We start from the raw sequence: 19,716 nt of genomic DNA, 5'->3' as shown, positions 1-19,716 counted from the left end.
GCATTAGTGATAATTCAACTGGTATGGAACGCATCTATGTATGTTTTAAACTGTTCTGTACTGTAGGTGTTTGGTTTGTTGTAGGTTAATGTTGAGGCTCGAGATGCTGGTAATCCCACTGCTGCTCAGACCGTACGTGTGGAAATCACTGTGAACTTCGATGCAACACAGCTGTTTGTTACTCCAAACCACAACATCACCATCTCTGAGAACAGATCACCTGGCGAAGTCATCACCTCAATTAGACCACAACCACAAGTAGGTTTTTCTTTATTTACTCTATTTCATTCGTGAAAAAATCTTATTTAAATAGAATGTGATAATGTCAGGTTTATTTTTTGTTATTTTTATATGTATTTATATGTATGTATGTATGTATGTATGTATGTATGTATGTATGTATGTATTTATATATATATTATTTTAATGAAAAAAATCTTACTAGAAGATAGTAAGACTGTAACCATGTTATAAATACCTACTGCTTCAAGATACCTTCAAGGTATGAAAATATATCCTAACTATTTATAACATTTATATTGTGTGTGCAGTAGTGTGATATCATAATATCTTTACCAGACTAATATTTGTTGTCTTTATTGTCTCCTACACTCTTCTCCCTCTTATTCATTCATCATTGTTAAATTAGCTGTCTTTGGGGGTTTGAGGAAATCATTATTGACTACTTACCTTGTTTTTTAAGAAAACATAGTTTACGGTTGTTTGCCGGTGAGGTAATTTAGTTACTGAATGTCTTGGGCTTCTGGGTGGGTTTTTTCCTGTAATTTATCATCTAAAATCAAAAACAACAACAACAACAACAACAAAAAATAAATAAATAATAAATCAATCAAAAAACAAAATCACCAACCTCATGTGTGTGCCAGTTTGTATATAAGTGTGTGATTTAAGTTTGTTAAAAAATATTAAAAAGTCACAGAATACATATTCACTTCAACAGAATGTTTAAATAAATCTGCCACTTACAGTTTGGCCATTTGAAATTTTACATACTTCAAAGGAAACAAAATTATCCCTATTGTGGTACAAGTAGAAGTTATACATTTTATTACAATTTTTACAGCTAGCTTTGATCTAAAGTTAGCTTAAATCTTTAGTATTTATTGAAAGCCTGCTAATATTTATAAACATTCAAGGTCATGTCGACCACTGGTTGGTGACAGGTATTTCTATAACGGATTCTGTGAATTAAAAAGAAAAAATTCATTTATACCGTATTAGCAAATAAGATGAAAGGATTTTGTAAGTGTTGTGAGAAGTTGGGATTTTTACTTATACATTCATGTGCATATTTTTCTCCTTAGGACTCTCTTAAATTCATTGTAATTGGACGAAGTTCTGGCCCTGATTACTTTGATGTGGATGGTAATGGCGATGTCAAGATCAAGACAAAACTCACAGAAGACAAAGCTCAACTTCAGTCTTACCAGGCAAGTTTCGTACAGACTTCTGTTAACTTACATGATTTTTACCTAGGTATCCCATTTGTGGACTACCTGGATTTTATTTACATATTTACAAATAAAGTTCTAGTGATCAGGAAGTTTGTAACTTTTTATTTTAGAATGTAAATGCTCACCACATAACCGATTGTTGGTTTGCATATATTTTAACTTGCGTAACCGATACACACACTGAATAACGGTTTGTGGGAAATATTATTCCCTGATTCCAGTGTTTTGTTGTTTTACCTTTATGAAGTTTGGGTTTAGTTTTTAATTATTTTTTAACATACATTGAGATGATCATCTATGGATACAGCTATTAGTGACACCGAGTAAGTTTATGGTATGCGAGCCATGTTATTCCACAGAATTCTTGTGTTGTCTATTTGGAATGTTATAGACACCTATGGATTATGAAAATATTCATGTATTACCAGAAATTAATATATTTTACTTTGCAAATGGTATATTATTTTAACAGGCTGCCATGATCATTTTTAAGTCAGAATTGCGTTAACATTGACTTCAGTTGATAATGTCTTTAAATCATTCTCTGTGTGTAGAAGGTGGGGATGGGGGATTCTGAGCATAGCTGAATGTAATTATTTATTTTGTTGCTTCACAATAGTATAACATGTAAATACAGATCTTAACATAAATGTCTGGAATATCTGAATGCCTGTGGAGTTGTTTCTTTTCCTTTTTTATTTTAACTCTATCTTTAATATCTAGTTTATTTGCTAACACCATATGATTTCAAAGTAGATTTAATCTAAGAAACACTTGGTTCTCTTTGATACTTTTGGAAAATTTTAAAAACAAATAATGCACCAATATTGCATTTTATGTCATTCCTTCTTTTTTATGTTGCAGCTTCAAGTACGAGTTGAGAGAACCAGTCTCACGATTCAGACTGCCACTACAATGGTCAACATCATTGTTATTCGAAATGAAAATCCACCCGTCTTTGTTCGGACTCTTTACAATGTAACCATTCCAGATACTACAGCACCTGGAACAGTCATAGAGACCATTCAGGCTACTGATGCTGATACGGTAAGTTTGAACTCAACAGACCACATTTAAACTATTTATCTCTACAGTTATCACTTTAAAATATTCTTTAGATAAATGTAATTTTAAAATTCTGTATAATTACCTCCCTTTACTTCTGACAGAAAAAAGACTCAGTAGTAGTATTTTTCTATTTTCAAATTTTATTCCATTTCATGTAAAAAATGTAGCACTTATTTTCGTGCTTATATCCAATTAAGGTTCAAGTACACTGTCCTGGGCACACACCTCAGCTATCTGGGCTGTCTGTCCAGGACAGTGAATTAGTTGTTAGTGGTTATATTTATATTTTAAATTTTATTAATATTAATTAGTCCAACAAGGCATTTTAATTGTATTTATTCCTGGTTTTGGTGTGTATCTAAGAGTAGTTTTGAGCTATGGCAGATTTCACCTTTCAAGACTTGACACTGATCTCTTCTTATTCAGGACACTCTGATGTACACACTTATCAGTGGCAAGCCTTACACCGACGTGTTCTATGTTGATCCAACGCAAGGACGCATTTCTGTCAGATCAGATTTGACTGTGATCAGCACCAGTCAATACCAGGTTTGTTGTGGAGACAAAATATTTTTACAAAATGTGTCTCAATATAGTATTCTAAGATTCGTAAAATAATATGTATAAAATATGTAAAAATTGTCTTAAGCTTCCTAAGGGGAATAGCTACATTTTGTTTTTGTACCATAATGGACTTTAAAAAATGTTAATCACTCAGGGTTAATATAAACTATTCTGAATACCATTATTTCTGCAATTATGTTGAAAAATGGATCAAGTCATGTCATCCTTGACTTTACCATTGATCTGAAAGCTTCTTCTTTTTTTTTAAAACCAGAATTATGCTCTTTATTTTTGTTTATTAATTATTTTTATATATATATATTAAAGTCTATATTAACTGGTTCATAACTGTTTATGACTTTTCAGTTTGAGATAGAAGCAAGTGACGGGCGTGATCCAGTGAAGACGACTCGTGCCACTGTCATCGTGAACATTCTCCGTGATCAGCTGAAGCCTCTTTTCATCAACCCACCTTACAGCAGCTCCATCCGAGAGGACATTGCCAATGGTACCACAATACAAATGAACGGATTTAGAATTATGGCAACTGATCCTGATCTTCGAGTAAGTTTAACGATTTTGGAAATATTAGTATTTTCATTTTAGGGTGGGATCTAGCTCAGTTGGTAGAGCACTCTGCTGAGCAGAATCGAAACTCCTTGTTGGACCTATTCTATTCTATTCTGGTTGCGATTTTCCATTCCAACCAATATCAAGGGCTGTGGTATGTGCTGTCCTGTCTGAAGACGTGTATATAAAAGATCTGTTGCTTCTATTGGATACCAAATGTTTGACATCCAATAGCCGATGACTAATAAATCAATCTGCTCTAGTGGTGTCAGAAAGCAAAATAAACTTTTAACTTTATTTTAATTTTATCAATAAAATACTTATTTATTTAAGCATAATTACATTGATCACATTTTGCACAAATTTAAGATGTGCACAAATTGTTTATCATGAGATATATTTTATATATCCCTAGCAAAAGTTGAGTAGTATATTTGGATTAGAAAGTGCTGGTGTAGAACCTTTAAATATCTTTTATATTTGAGTCGTACTGAGATGAAATGACATGATGGGCTTTGTTCTTGTAAATGGAATATTCAGAACCTTAAAAGTTCTGAATTCTCCTTTTTGGATATTATCATATTAATGTAATATTATATTTTATTACACATATGGACACAAATATCGAAGGAAATATATTTTCAATAATTGCATATATTATGCAGATTTCATCTATAGACATTAATTGACTGGTTTGAAATATACTTTTTTTGGTTGGTTGTTTGCCAAGTCAAAACAGCTTTCGTTCAACATAGCTTTTTTGTTATTTTCTAAACCATCACTGTCAACAAGTTAAGTTTTATGACTGACAGAGTATAAGTTTGTATTCAGAGCTTTCTTGACAGGGTGTATTTTTTAATTCCGTAATAGAACTTTGTAAATATGCTGTGTAAACTTTTGTTGCTTCTGACATATGCATTTTGACTTTAGGGAACGATTCAGTTTGAAACAATTGGAGTAGGTGTTGCCGAGAACTTCTTCCAGTTGATTCCAGGACATGTTGCCAATCAACGAGCCGCATCGATTTCCGTTATTGACTCAAACAGCTTAAGACAAGACCAGTCTCGAACACAGTACACTGTAAGTTAACTTTTAATGTTTGCTCAGAAATAGATAGTTTTAACAAAGAACAATATATTTCATCTCTAAAACTCATATTTTAGTTGTTGTACAATATAATAAAAAAAATAAAAATAAAAAGAACCACCCGAAATATGTATCACAACTGTTTAGTGTAAACTCAAACCTACTAAAGCTGTTACTGTTATTAAACAGCAACTTGCCACCCTAATATTACGATATACTTCCAACTGTCTGTATAAGAGGCCCTCTTAGTTAATCCATAAATATCTACTTCAAAAAGGTAGGAATGAGGTTTATAGCCATCTTAACATTTAAGTAGCTTAATTGGCAAAAAACCACAACAATACATTGAGATCATCCAGGTAGCAAATGAAATGATAGACATTTATTTTGGTGAACATAGCTGAAAAAGAATGTTTGGTGGGGTTTTTAACAGTGATTCCATGATGCAGGTTATTTTGGTGAACCTAACTGAAAAAGAATGTTTGGTGGGGGTTTTTCAAGTGATTCCATGATGCAGGTTAATACTGTACTGCTCTTTTATTTTTGTCTTCTTCGAGTACAACAAGTCCACTAACAGCATTGGCCAATAATACATTTTTGGTTTCATAAAGGTGGGGAAAATGACATACTTAGAATGAAGATCATGACCATTTCTGTTATATTTATAAAGGTGGTGGTATCTTTAACGAAATGTGAAGCTCATTAACTGCATTAACCCAGTTTTATAAATGAACCCTTTATGTTAATGCGTATGTTAATTTTGTTGTGAAAAGTTGGTTTTTAAAGTATTTTTGAAACTGTTATCAACATTATTGACATGATAGATAATTTTGTTTTCATTTGTATTGAAAATGTGATAATAATTTCTACTTTCAGCTAAGAATAACTGCCTATGATTCAGCCTATCCAACAAACACTGCTGTAACTGAAGTGACAATCAACGTGCAGCGTAATCTGAATGCACCTCGTTTCACTGATTCTCTAACCAATTATCAGAAAACTATATACGCAAAACAGCAGCCATTTGAGACCATCATTAAGCTGAATGCTACAGATGATGATGGTGTATGTATAGAGTATTTTTGTATTTCTGGAAAAATAAAATTTATGCATGCAATTTAACATACTTAGATCAGATCACACCTTTGTCTTGTATTCTTCTGTATATGGATGAATTTTGTTTGAATAGAAGACCAAGATGGTTTATTACAGGATTAAAAGAACCGTAATTTTAAAAATAACTTGAAGTTTATTAACATTTCTAGATAAACTGTTATTGCTTGAAGTTTAATTTCCTGGCTAATGAGGAATAGCAAGCATTATTCCCTTCATAAATTATCTCATAATTGTTTTTTTTGTTCTAACAGTCATTTATTTTTTGATTAATGCAACAAAATGTTAATGTGTGCATGACTTCTTTTGCAGGATAAGCTAGTGTTTTCAATTACCGGTAATGCCCAAGCACAGCAGTTCTACTTTGTTCATCCCAGTACTGGTGATCTCATTGTGAAGCGATCTCTACTACAAGGAACACAGACTCTAGACACGGTTTGTTTCTATATAGCATTTTGTGTCAGAACTTTTTTAATGTGGTCACTTGCTTTAGAATGAACACAGTTTTGCCAAATGTCCATTTGGTACAACTAAGATTATTTGTTAGTGGTTAGTGAAAGAGAAGGTAATGCAGTGGTCATCTGATTGATAATAGCTAGACTTGCATGACGAGATATTTCACAGTAGGCTACAACACATCAGTCATCATTACACACTTGTATACGTAATGTGTGTAGAAAATAGAAACTGAAACTACTTCCGTAAAGAAAAAGTACATGTATCATAATGTCATTGATTGCTGTAAAAATACCATTAGGACTAATTTTGATCTCATTTAAAAACTTCCATGCCCTGTACAGGGATGTGTTTAATGATGTGGCAAGAAACAAGATAAACGCTAGTTGATAAGATTACTTGTGGCTTCACTAACCAAATACAAAGTTATATATGAAGTAACAAAACATTTCAGATGTGTAAAATTTTGAATGTCTTCAAAATATATTTATGATCTCTTGTTTCAGATTAATTTGCAAGTCCGAGATCAGCGAAATCCTGAAAAGTTTGGTTATGCCACTGCTACCATCAACATTTTGCGGGATAACCAACCACCAGTATTCCAACGTACTCCATATACAAAGGAAATCAGTGTTGGAATTAACGTAAACACCAGCATAATTCAAGCAACAGCTGTTGATCCAGATCCAGCAGTGGTTAGTAAACTGAATGGAATATAAGATATTACAGTAGATAGCATTTTGTTTGCAAAAATATCGCTATTGTCAAAAGTGTATTAAAGGTTAACTTTTCAATAAAATTATTAACTATGAGCGATATGGTTTAAATCTATTTTACTGTATACGTTGTGTATAATAATGAGTAATAATTGGGGGTTTTTTTTGCTTTTGCCTTCACATAAGTATTACAAATTGTCTTACAAAATGCTATGCTAAACCTTCAAAAATTTATTCAAATATTACATATTAACTTTACAATAAAATTATTAACTATGAGCTGTATGGTTTAAAACTATTTTACTGTATATATTATTCCATTGTATGTATTCCCAACAACTAAAATATGTCATTCCTTCTTTTGCTTTCAAGTAAGTGCTATGAAGCATCTTACAAAATACCTACGCTAAGTTTGTATTTTGTATTACAAACAGCATATTTATCAAACATGTATCAAATATTCATATTTCTATAATAAACTGATATATGTTGATTGTAAATACTACAAATGACAATATGATGTTAACTTTCAGGGAATTTTTTTAATTAAATAATATATTTATCTATTCAGTACTAATTTATAATTGTAATTTGCGATTATAGGGAAAATAAATTAAATGTATACCTATATACACTCACACAATGTGTTTTATTAATTACTGTTAATGGTAAAATAAAACCTATTGTTATACCAATTGTACAGTTTACAATATTCCTTGATTGTACTGAAAATTAATTTGAAATTTAGGTTGTAAAATATAATATAAAGTTGCAATCTCGTTCATTGTTATATTAAAATGTATATTTTTGTTTTGTTTTTAAGGAGCAAATTCGATATGAAATGGTTGGTATGTATCCAGCCCCATCTTTCTTCAGAATTGATCCTGTTTCTGGAGAGATAACTCTGTCTCAATCTTTGACGCTTGACAGCATGAAGAGTGGTGTCTATTACGTAAGTACATATTTGGTCGCATTTTATTCAATAGTGAATATTCTCCATCTGCTTTACAGCTATCTCAAGTTTTTGCTGAAGTCAGCTTGAATGTGACCACAGGACTGGAGCTCAATTAAAGTTGATAGCCGATGATTAATAAATCAATTTGTTTCTTATAACTGTTTTAATGCTTGAATCTTTCAATGAGTGAATTTGTATTAGATGCAAGTGTTAACCAAGTGAAGCTCATTAACTGCGCTATCCCAGCCCATGGGGCAGGATGTAGCCCAGTGGTAAAGCGCTCGCTTGATGCACCGTTGGTTTGGGATCAATCAGTGGACCCATTGGGCTATTTCTCGTTCCAGCCAGTGCACTCGATTGGTATGTCAAAGGCAATGGTATCCTGTCTGTGGTATGTGCTATCCTGTCTGTGGGATGGTGGATATAAAAGATTCCTTGCTACTAATGGAAAAATGTAGCGGCTTTCCTCTAAGACTATATGTAAAAATTGAAAATAGCCGATGATTAATAAATCATTTTGCTCTAGTGGTGTCATTAAACAAAGCAAACTGTTTTCCTTTTCTTTAAGTACCCATTGTTAACTGATAAAGTGAATTGATATTAATGCAATGCAATGATGGTGTTAGTCGAGACTAATCTGTTTACAAACTTTATACCCATTGACCAGTACTAATAAATAATTTTGTCTTTACTAAAGTGCTTTGAAGTTATTTTCTACTCAGAAACCTGTTTTTTTAATTTATTAACAGTAAAGCAACTGTTTAATGGCTAATTTCTAATAATATCCATAATGAATGTTCACTAGCAACCAAATGTTTTAATTTGTATTTCATATGGATGAAGTTAAATGTTTAGAAGCCTTTCAGTATTATGATATGCAACAAAATGTTAATTATTTTTATACTTTGTTTCAGTTGGATCTTGAAGCTTATGACACCTTCTACCCTGATGCAAAGGGTAAAACAAGAGCAACCATAACTGTGAATCGCAACCCAAGTTCACCACAGTGTCAATCTCAATCCATTAATAAACGCATCACCGAATTCGATCCCATAGGAACAGTTATTGCTGATGTCAATGCTACAGACAGTGATGGAGTATGTATCTTAGCAACTGCATTTATAAAGCTATTATGATTAATTTTGCAAATTGTTTTTAATTTAACCCTCACGAGTGAATATTTTGTAAGGTTTTTAATTGTATATTTTGTAGAGTTACATTTTTAAAAATAAATAAATAGGAATAAAATAAGAAAAGCTAGAAGCCCAAATAACATTCTTTTTAAAATATGTTTTGTTGGCCAAGAGCTTGTAAGGTTATTTTAATGTTATCAACATTTTTATATCTAGCTAATGAAAATACCCAGTTGTGTTTATTAATGGTTTTATTTTATCATAATGGTGATGGTACTAGTTATACAAATAATTCACCGTTTCATTGTGTAATATGTATTTTAACCATATTTCAATGTGTTCTTAGGAACATTATTTAAAAAACGTAAAGTTAATTGCTATACCACATCGATTTATCTTATAGTATTGATTATACACTCTGTTATCTTCAGAATTCATGGCCTTAGTTTGTCACTGACCCTGCATGTTTTTCAGATCATAATTTGTTTTACTAAATATTAAATATTTAAGTGCTGTCAATATTTTGGCTCCAGATGTTTTAAGCAACCAAAACATCAAAAATTACTTTAATAGTTGCTTCACTTTGCTACGTTTTCTCATTACCAACCCATAAGAGAAAAACATACAGTCCATTCCCCCACCACCAAAAGAAATAAAAGAAGAATGTTAGCTAATAAGACCTTGGATTTATTACAAAAGATGCATCTGTTGATTTTGTTTTTGCAGGATACTATTAGATATCGAATTGTTTCAAATGACCCTGAAGATAAAGAATATTTCTATCTTGATGAAGTGACTGGAGTTGTTGTTTTGAAAAAGCCTGTACCAGCCACAGCAACAATGTTTACTGTGAGTTTTTGCTAAACACAGATTATCAGTTTATATTTTTATATATCACAGTTGACTTGAAATTTGCCAAGCTAATTTATTTTCATTTTGCATTGAAGCTTTCCGAAATGTGGGATTGTGAATCATAATTTTTTTTAAATGCAGTCATTCACATGCTGATTTAAAATTTGTTTTTAAAAATTGGAAACTTAAGTAAGTATGCTATAATGAACTTAAAATCAACTGAGGATTAAATTTGTTTAGTAATTTCATGGCATATTTTTTTTTTCAAACAGTTCACAGTCGAAGCCAGTGATGGAGGATTTCCCAATCCATTGTCATGTCAAACAGTGATCACTGTCCCAGTTGATCAGGACAGACCGCCAAGATTTTTGTCAAACAATTACGCATTTACATTGGATGATAGTCAGCGGGTGCCTTCTGTTGTCTATGACATTGTTGCCGCCACTGATGATGATATTCAGGTGAGATTTTTTTTAGAGGCATTGCTGTCAAGACAGTGATTTTATTCAGATATATACTAGTATGTTTGGACAAATTATGGTATCTTAGAACTTTAAGTTTATAATACCTTATTAAATTAAAAAGGAAATGTATTTTAATAATTTGTAGCAGTTCTTCATTTGAATAAACTCTAAAAGAAAATGACCAAATAAATGTGTATTTTTGTGCTGGGGTGTCGTTAAACATTCGTTCGTTCGTTCGTTCGTTCGTTCATTTATTTGAAAAAGACCTCACTGGATTTTAAATTGCTCTCTGTCAATTCCACAGTTGTTAAATTAAAAAATAAATTGAAATCCATCCTAGCTAGAAGGGGTGCGATGTAGCTCAGTGGCATAGCACTTGCCTGAGGTGTGATAGGTCTCCAGTCCAAACTAGTGTCCCATGACTGATATATCAAAGGTTGAAGTATGTACTCACCAGTCTATGAAGAAAGTGCATATAAAATATCCCTTGTTGCTTTATCATTAGGGGGTGGGATTTTGCTTAGTCGGTTGAGTGCTCGCCTGAGGTGCTTGTGTCGCAGGATCGAACCACTTCATTGGATCCATTCAGCTGATTGGGTTTATTCTTGTTCCAACATACTAGACAAATGTCGTGGTATGTGCTTTCCTGTCTGTGGGAAAGTGCATATAAAAGATCCCTTTCTGCATTAGAAAAAATGTAGCAGGTTTCCTCTGATGACTACGAGTCAGAATTACCAAATGTTTGATGATTAGCTGATGATTAATTAATCTATGTGCTCCAGTGGTGTCATTAAACAAAACAAACTTTCTCTTTTATCATTAGGAGTAGCCTATGAGGTGGTAGCAGGTTTCCTCTCTCTTTCTCTCAACCATGTGTTGAAATGGACACCAAATAACTGTAGTTTAAAATTTGCTTAAATCTAACTCTAGCACTTGTGTAATACTGTGTCACAAATTACAGTATCATTGTGATGCTGTTATTCTTATTTTGTTTCATTTGAGAGGTTTTTTGGTTTTTTCTTTACAGGGTAGACTTCTTTTTGCAATTGATGGCAAGTTGCGGGCTCCATTCTTTTTTGACATCAACAACCGTTCAGCACAGATTAGTTTAGTGAATGACATCAAGACCGATTACTTCCCATCGTATGAAGTAAGCTTTACTATTTAGTTATCGCAAGTCATCATTGTAGAAAGTCTTTCTTTTAATTTTTGGTGTACTGAAATTACGTTTTTAATTACAAATGCATTTGCCATATTGTTTTAACAGACCATATGTTAAGTACATGATAGAAGTCTAGACAAATATTTGTATTTTTTCCACGCGTGATATGTATGAATTTTTTTAAATAGATCACATTGTCTGTAAAACTGTCTAATATACAAAAGATCCCATGCTACAAATGGAAAAATGCAGCAGGTTTCCTCTAAGACTATATATCAAAATAACCAAATGTTGGACTTCCAATAGCCTATGATTAATAAATCAATGTGCTCTAGTGGTGTCGTTTAACAAAACAACCTTTAAATTTGTCACTAGTTTAATGTGAAAATGTACTAACATTAGACATCAGACTTACATATTTATCAAACTACATCTCGTATAGTACAAATTAGCAACCACCTGTCTTAAGATGCCACTTCTTGTTTCTCTCTGTTGGTAGTTTAACATATGTTTTCTAGCTTTAGTCCAAGTTCACAGTAGTTCACACTCTGACATGTTACTTCACTCAACAAACAGCACTGTAATTTTAAAAAATTGTAAATAAAACACTGATGTTGAATTTTATAGATCCAAGTGACCGTTCGTGATGATGCTCGGCCAACAAAGGTGACCACCACAATAGTGACAGTCACAATGGTGCGCAACTCTGGTAGACCCACATGGAACGTTCAGCGGTGTGAAGCAACTGTTGAAGAATTGGTGCCTGTTGGTTCCAACTTCCTCAACATCACCGCTTCAGATCCAGAAAATGTAAGTATTAGAGCAATTAACGCTTTAGATTGCATCAAAACATTAGATAAACATTGTTCCCAAAATAATCACGCTCAGATGAATTACAAACATGCTAAACTCAAAATAATCACGCTCAGATGAATTACAAACATGCTAAACTCAAAATAATCACGCTCAGATGAATTACAAACATGCTAAACTCAAAATAATCACGCTCAGATGAATTACAAACATGCTAAACTCAAAATAATCACGCTCAGATGAATTACAAACATGCTAAACTCAAAATAATCACGCTCAGATGAATTACAAACATGCTAAACTCAAAATATTTCACCTTAGAACCACTGAAATGTTAAGTTTAATTACATTAATATAACTTAAATTGCATTTCTTAATTTTACAACTCTTCCAACAGCTGTTACTGACAGTACTGAACTAAAAGTAAAACAACCTTCCTGCACTTAGAAAAAGTAAAAGTGCCCAAATTAGTGAGATCTAAAGCCCTGATATGTAATAAACAAGCTTATTCATATATTACCAGTACACATCAACCAGGTGAAATAACTATTGTATTTAACAGCATTAAAGGTATAAAGATAGCTAACTTAGGCATGTTGTGAATAATAATGAAAATTTGAATAAATTTTGAAATTAAGAACTGTAAAAATAAAAAAAATAATAATGCTAACCTTCATTTAATAAGTAATTAGCAGAATGTAAATTTTCTCATTGTAAAACCTTATGTGTGTGTGTGTGTGTGTGTGTGTGTGTGTGTGTGTGTGTGTGTGTGTGTGTGACTACATATTCATATGTATTTGTAAGTTAGTATATTTCTATTTTCTATTTTATTACTTATTTTTAATAGTAAGTTGGTGAACTCGTGGTCTTTGGCATTTATCTGCATAATAATTATTATTTTCAGGATCGTCTGTTCTATTCACTTGTTCCAAATGTACAGCCAGTGGTGAATCGATTATTTGGGATTAACAGTCAAACTGGTCAGATTTCTGTCTTACGGAAACTAACCATGGACACTACCATGACATATAGGGTATGTTCACTTTTATGACATGAGTGACAGTTTTCATTTGTCTTGATTTTGTTTGGTTTTCATTATATGTCGAAATAATGGGGTTTTATTTGCATTGAAGAAATTGTTGCTTTCTAAATTGTTTAAAGTAACATGCTTCTAATATAGTATAATAAAATATATTGATATAAAATACATTAAAATTGTCTTAAAAAGTACCAAAATCCCAACATTTCATTTGGGGAATGAAATAAGGAAGTGGAATGAGATACAAAATATATTGACCTAGACATTTGGTTTACTAAATGTGAGATCCAGGAATATCTGACAATCATGTTTGCTGTCACTCTTTATGCAGAGATGACCATATAGCTTGTACTGTGGCCTTTATATGTAACAGATAAATGAATCTCCACTAAGGAGATTCGAACCAAATACTTTCAATATGAGTCCATAGTTTTACCAAATGAACTAATATGGAAATGCCCACTAGCTACTGCCAATAGGAACACTTTATACCGAAACTACTACATAAGCAACATTGGCTTTTGTTGGTTGTAAGTCCTAGTTGATTTCACTGAATTGAATGAGTGCTGATCCGTACCCTTCACTAGAAACCTTATAGATTTGCTACTATGGGTCTTAAAGGACTACTAGTACAGAATAACAATATTTCTGGAATAATTTAACATATACAGGGGACAAAAAACAAACAGTCAACACAAACAAAAATTGCAAATACTAAAATTACAATTGTGGCATAGTTGTAATGCTTTAATCTGGTCAGTGTACTTAACACTAACAATTTATGTGGCTTCCAAATGTTCCTTAGCAGATACAAGTAATAAAATGATCTATCTGTCCAATCAGAGAAGAATATAGGTTTTGTCTTCTTCTATGCATCAGTGTCTGTCCGTCTGTTTATATGTCAGGAATATAGTTTTCTGGAATTTTTGTTCATAATGCCACAAGAGATTGAGCTGAAATGTTTTGTGTAGCATTATTATTAAGAGTTACAGATAAAGTTTGACTTTCATGAGGATTTGCCCATTTTTGACAGGGTTATTGTCCTTAAACTTAAGAAATAAGAACATTTGTTGGGTCCGGTAGGGGACATGTATTGCTTTAGCAGTACTTTCAGAATGTTTGATATTATTGTTTTTAAACCCTATAAGGTAAACAAAATGCAACATAGTCAAGGGGCAGTATTAATTTACATAGTAACTGACAAATAATGAAAAGTTGAAATTCTATACTTGTCTTATTGACATCGGTTAAGGTGATTATCCATTTTTAGCTGTGTCGGCTATTTGCATTTTACATCAAAACCAAATATATTGTTTGATAATAGTCTTAAATATATGCACATCTTGTTGGTGTTGTAAATGTTAAAAAAACTTATATCCAATGTCATTTGCAAGGTCTGCCTTAAGCTGTTAGTGCCATTCTGAGAATGTTATTACTACTACTACATAACTGATCCTGGTGAATGAAATCTTCATTGGCCACCTTACTAGGCCTGAATCTGTAGACGAATCTGTGAATACATGGATATAAATATGTTCAACATTTTGTCTTTAACAGTTTAAATTAAGAGTGAGAGACCAGAGACCAATTAATGAAAAGACTGTTGAACTTGACTGCACCATCAATGTACTGCGGAATACAATACGGCCAAGATTCCAGAACACACCTTATGAAGAGACCATCTCAGAGCAAAGACCTGTCAACCCAGCCGACATTCTTACAGTTATAGCAACTGACGCAGATAAACGAGTATGTTGGCTTTTTTATATATATTTTGTTATTCACAGAACCCTTGTTTATACATATTGAATTTGCTCCTATACATGTATAGTTATGGTAAAATATGAAATGTATGTTTTGACAGTAGTATATATAATAGTGAAAATGAAAAACATTTATGTACATTGTGAGTAATTCTTTTGAAAAAAACACCAACCTGATTGATAAACTTTTCTTTTATGAAACACCCACTGATAGCCAGCATTTCTTTTTTGTTCAGTATTTAAGGAAGATATACCCTATAGTTTATTAATATGCCCTGTTTACTACATTTAGCTGTTTAAGGAGCATCTTATATTATGAATATGTAATACATGTAATGATTGTTATTTTGTTGGAAAATAACTGTAGATTTCTGCAATTTTTAAAGTATACAATTGTGAAATTTTCTGTTCATCCAGAGCTAGCCCTGTGTATGATTTTGTTTATAAGGGCGGGATGTAGCCCAGTGGTAAAGTGCTCACTTGATGTGCAATCGTTGTGGCATTACCGGCCTCGGTGGCGTCGTGGTAGGCCATCGGTCTACAGGCTGGTAGGTACTGGGTTCGGATCCCAGTCGAGTCATGAGATTTTTAATCCAGATACTGACTCCAAACCCTGAGTGAGTGCTCCGCAAGGCTCAATGGGTAGGTGTAAACCACTTGCACCAACCAGTGATCCATAACTGGTTCAACAAAGGCCATGGTTTGTGCTATCCTGCCTGTGGGAAGTGCAAATAAAAGATCCCTTGCTGTTAATCGGAAAGAGTAGCCCATGTAGTGGCGACAGCGGGTTTCCTCTCAAAATCTGTGTGGTCCTTAACCATATGTCTGATGCCATATAACCGTAAATAAAATGTGTTGAGTGCGTCATTAAATAAAACATTTCTTTCTTTCTTTCTTTCGTTGTGGCATCGATTTCTATCGGTGGGCCCATTGGGCTATTTCTTATTCCAGCCAGTGCACCACGACTAGTATATCAAAGGCAGTGGTATGTGTTATCCTGTCTGTGTGATGGTGCATATAAACAATCCCTTGCTATAGCCAATGATTAATAAATCAATGTGCTCTAGTGGTTTAGTTAAACCAAAACAAAAAGCTTGTGTTTATATAAAAATTACAAAAAAGTTTGTTTTACCAGGGCACCATGGTTTACAAACTTGTACAACATGACTTTGGAGCCTACTTCTTCAAGCTTGTTCCAAATAACATCACAGAAACTGCTGGACTAAGACTGGTCAACCCTCTCATCACTGACCGAACTCAGCTTACCTACAGAGTAAGTATTTCATTTCAGGTACAACATATACTCCAGTGGTTTAAACAGTATTATCTGTGTAACCTTATTTGTTCACTCGTGCACTATACCAGACAGTAAACTGTACTTTTGAGATTTTAGTTAAAGTCACAGACCCTAGTTTCAACCCGTGAAAATGGACAGTAAATTTATTTAATCTACAAACCTTTTAACACATTTAGAAAAGTTACAATAGAGTGAACAAAATGTCACTGGCACTGAAACAGGGAAATATCCTTTAAAAAATAGATTGGAGCACATTTCTATAGTCATCAGTTATTAGCGACACATGCATTTTTAATAATACTAAAAATGTATTTTGTGGTGTTAGAGACCAGAAAAACTTCAGATGTACGGAAATAGAAAATCTAAACAATAAAATCAGATGTACTGTCTGATTTCAAAAATCTAAATTGTCTTGAATAATGTTTAAAATATAGGTTCTGTAACTTTAACTTTACACTGAGATAATAAAAAGGAATCTACTATTTTTTTAAAATGCTAAATAGTTATATTGTTGCTGAAAATATTTTTAAGTCAAGTAAAATTTTCTAATCTGGCACTCTGTGTATACCAGTACATTTCATCAGTCCTATGGCACCTGAATTCAGTTAATAAATATATATATGTATGTATGTATGTATGTATGTATGTATGTATGTATGTATGTATGTATGTATGTATGTATGTATGTATGTATGTATGTATGTACGTATGTACGTATGTATATATATTTGTACTTTTGCAGATGACAGTTCGGGCTTATGACAGTGCATATCCTGAAGACTTTGTTGATCAAGAAATAGTAATTAGAGTCACTCGTAATGAGTTTTCTCCAAGGTTTATCGGCACACCATACAGAACAACAATTGATGAAGAAACAGTTCCTGGCACAAAGGTTCTAGATGTCAATGCTACAGATAGCAATGTGGATGTAAGACATAAGATATATCTGCATAACTTGGTAGTAATTTGAGAGTGAGATTTACCTCTGTGGTAAGCTCTGTATAGCTTTCCAAATTTAAATACTTAACCCCTCAAATTTTTTTTGAAAATAGTGAACTACTTTCATTTTAGTAATAAGTGGACATAACCAATTCTGGTTGTTAGTCATAGCATGTGCTATACTGTCTACAATACAGTCTATGTTAAAGATCATTTTTCATAATCTATAATAAGGAGTAGCCTTTATACTGGTGGAATATATTTACCCACCCACCCAAAAAAAACAAAAACATTTTAAATATGCTGTGTAATTTATTTGGTTTTATTTTGCTTTTTTAATAATAAATTTGGCACTTTTTAGCAGACAAATGATAATTGTTTTTTATTGTATTTTTGACAATGTCTTTTCTGGTTTTTTAGGACCATCTTCAGTACTATGCAAATGGTGAACCCGATACAATGGAATATTTTTCAATTAATTCTGAAACAGGAATTATAAGTCTCATCAAGTCTCTTGTCCCTGGCACCAAGAATTCATACAGGGTATGTGTGTCAATTCTTCATAAGTAATGTTCCATTTGCATAAAAGACACATGTTGAATATCATCCATACACACACACACAACACACACACACACACACACAGATATATATATATATATATATATATATATATATAAAGTGATATGACTACAAATTTTAAAGCATTAAATACTCTGTATATTATTTCACTATATTATGGTGTATTTAAATATATATATATATATATATATATTTCTTGTATAACTCTTGTCTTTAAAACAATAAAATAATATACTCATTTGAAATCGCCTGCATTACACATAGACATGAATAAAATTACATCGGTAGGTAGATTAATGTTAAAGATGGGTTGCATATTACCAGTGGCAAAATATTCGTGAGGGAGATGATTAATGTGAATTTTATAACAGCAAAAAAAAAAATCATGTAGTTCTTGCATGCAGTTTTTGAGGGTAATTATTTCTGGCTTGAGGCTAAAAACACTGGTTTTGGGCATCAGGCTACTGAATTCTAGAATTTCTAAAATAATTTTTAAAAACCACACTTATTTTTTAACATTCCGTTAATAAACAGAAGGATAACCCATATGCATGCTTAAATTGTTACCTGTCAAAAGTTGGGAATAAATATGATTTGTTCTTTCTTTTTATCAGATTATTTCATGAAAATAGTAACAGGTTAATGATGTAGGATACCACCTTTATCCTATTCATTGAATGAATGTCATTAATCTGTTAATCTCTGTATGAAAAAAATATATATATAGGCCTTTTCAAATTTTGAGTATGGCACTTAGTAATTAAGTTCATGATTGATTACAAAGAAAATTTGTCAATCGTCTGAATACATTAAGTTATGCTGTGTAAAAATAAATTAAACTTAAAAATGGGGCAACATGAGAGCATAGGGACACAAAACAATCCAACAATCATTGAAGTCTTACATCTGCATCTTATGGCCCACAGGACAGAACATAGCATTCAGTAGTTATATAACTTGATATTTATTATTTTTTGTTTATTCTTGTGTAATATTGTTTTTATTTTTATTTAACAGATGGTTATAAATGTGACCGATAATGGCTATCCTAAACGATGGACAACAGTTGATGCATTTATTGACATTACTCGAGATAGGTTTACTCCATCATTCATTGGCATCTGTCGTTCGAGAATCATCGAAAACGTTCAGCCTGGAACAGATATTACCACAGTTCGAGCAAATGACGCGGATGGAGTGGTAAGCCTTGATAAGCTTTTGACAGCATTAAAAATACGTAAAGCTTTATGTTTATGAGAACGTGTCGTAGGATCAATCACAATGGATGGTCTCAGAATATTCCCCCAACCTAACCAGAGCCCCCTGCCTGGTCCATTAAAGCCTGTGCTGTCCTGTCTACAACAATATGCTTCAAACAGAAACCTTGCTGCTTTTGTTTGGTAGACCAGCCTCGATGGTGTCGTTGTTAAGCCATCAGACATAAGGCTGGTATGTACAGGGTTCGCAGCCTGGTACCGGCTCCCACCCAGAGCGAGTTTTAATGACTCAATGTATATGTGTAAGACCATTACAACCTCTTTTCTCTCACTAACAACTAACCCACTGTCCTGGTCAGATAGCTGGGGTGTGTGCCCAGGACAGCGTGCTTGAACCTTAATTGGATATAAGCATGAAAATTAGTTGAAATGAAATGAAAATGTTTGGTAGG

At 32.7% G+C, this 19,716-nt stretch overlaps 1 protein-coding gene across 2 annotated transcripts in view; it reads left to right on the top strand.

Moving 5' to 3' along the window:
- LOC121378667 overlaps positions 1-19,716 on the top strand; it is a 159,300-nt gene that overhangs the window by 78,644 nt on the left and 60,940 nt on the right. For both annotated transcript variants that reach the window (XM_041506945.1, XM_041506947.1), the window contains 21 exons: positions 85-258; positions 1,326-1,451; positions 2,340-2,522; positions 2,970-3,092; positions 3,474-3,671; positions 4,608-4,757; positions 5,640-5,828; positions 6,189-6,311; positions 6,839-7,027; positions 7,872-8,000; positions 8,918-9,100; positions 9,863-9,985; positions 10,261-10,449; positions 11,480-11,602; positions 12,242-12,424; positions 13,332-13,460; positions 15,024-15,215; positions 16,365-16,502; positions 17,269-17,454; positions 17,886-18,008; positions 19,065-19,247. In XM_041506945.1, the coding sequence (XP_041362879.1) occupies positions 85-258; positions 1,326-1,451; positions 2,340-2,522; positions 2,970-3,092; positions 3,474-3,671; positions 4,608-4,757; positions 5,640-5,828; positions 6,189-6,311; positions 6,839-7,027; positions 7,872-8,000; positions 8,918-9,100; positions 9,863-9,985; positions 10,261-10,449; positions 11,480-11,602; positions 12,242-12,424; positions 13,332-13,460; positions 15,024-15,215; positions 16,365-16,502; positions 17,269-17,454; positions 17,886-18,008; positions 19,065-19,247 (3,336 nt within the window). The remainder of the gene's footprint in view (positions 1-84; positions 259-1,325; positions 1,452-2,339; positions 2,523-2,969; positions 3,093-3,473; positions 3,672-4,607; positions 4,758-5,639; positions 5,829-6,188; positions 6,312-6,838; positions 7,028-7,871; positions 8,001-8,917; positions 9,101-9,862; positions 9,986-10,260; positions 10,450-11,479; positions 11,603-12,241; positions 12,425-13,331; positions 13,461-15,023; positions 15,216-16,364; positions 16,503-17,268; positions 17,455-17,885; positions 18,009-19,064; positions 19,248-19,716) is intronic.

Source organism: Gigantopelta aegis, chromosome 8, assembly GCF_016097555.1.
Source record: "Gigantopelta aegis isolate Gae_Host chromosome 8, Gae_host_genome, whole genome shotgun sequence".
NCBI classification, from domain to species: Eukaryota; Metazoa; Mollusca; class Gastropoda; order Neomphalida; family Peltospiridae; genus Gigantopelta; species Gigantopelta aegis.
The sequence above is the reverse complement of the archived record's forward strand: the minus strand, read 5'-3'. Positions and strand labels throughout refer to the sequence as shown.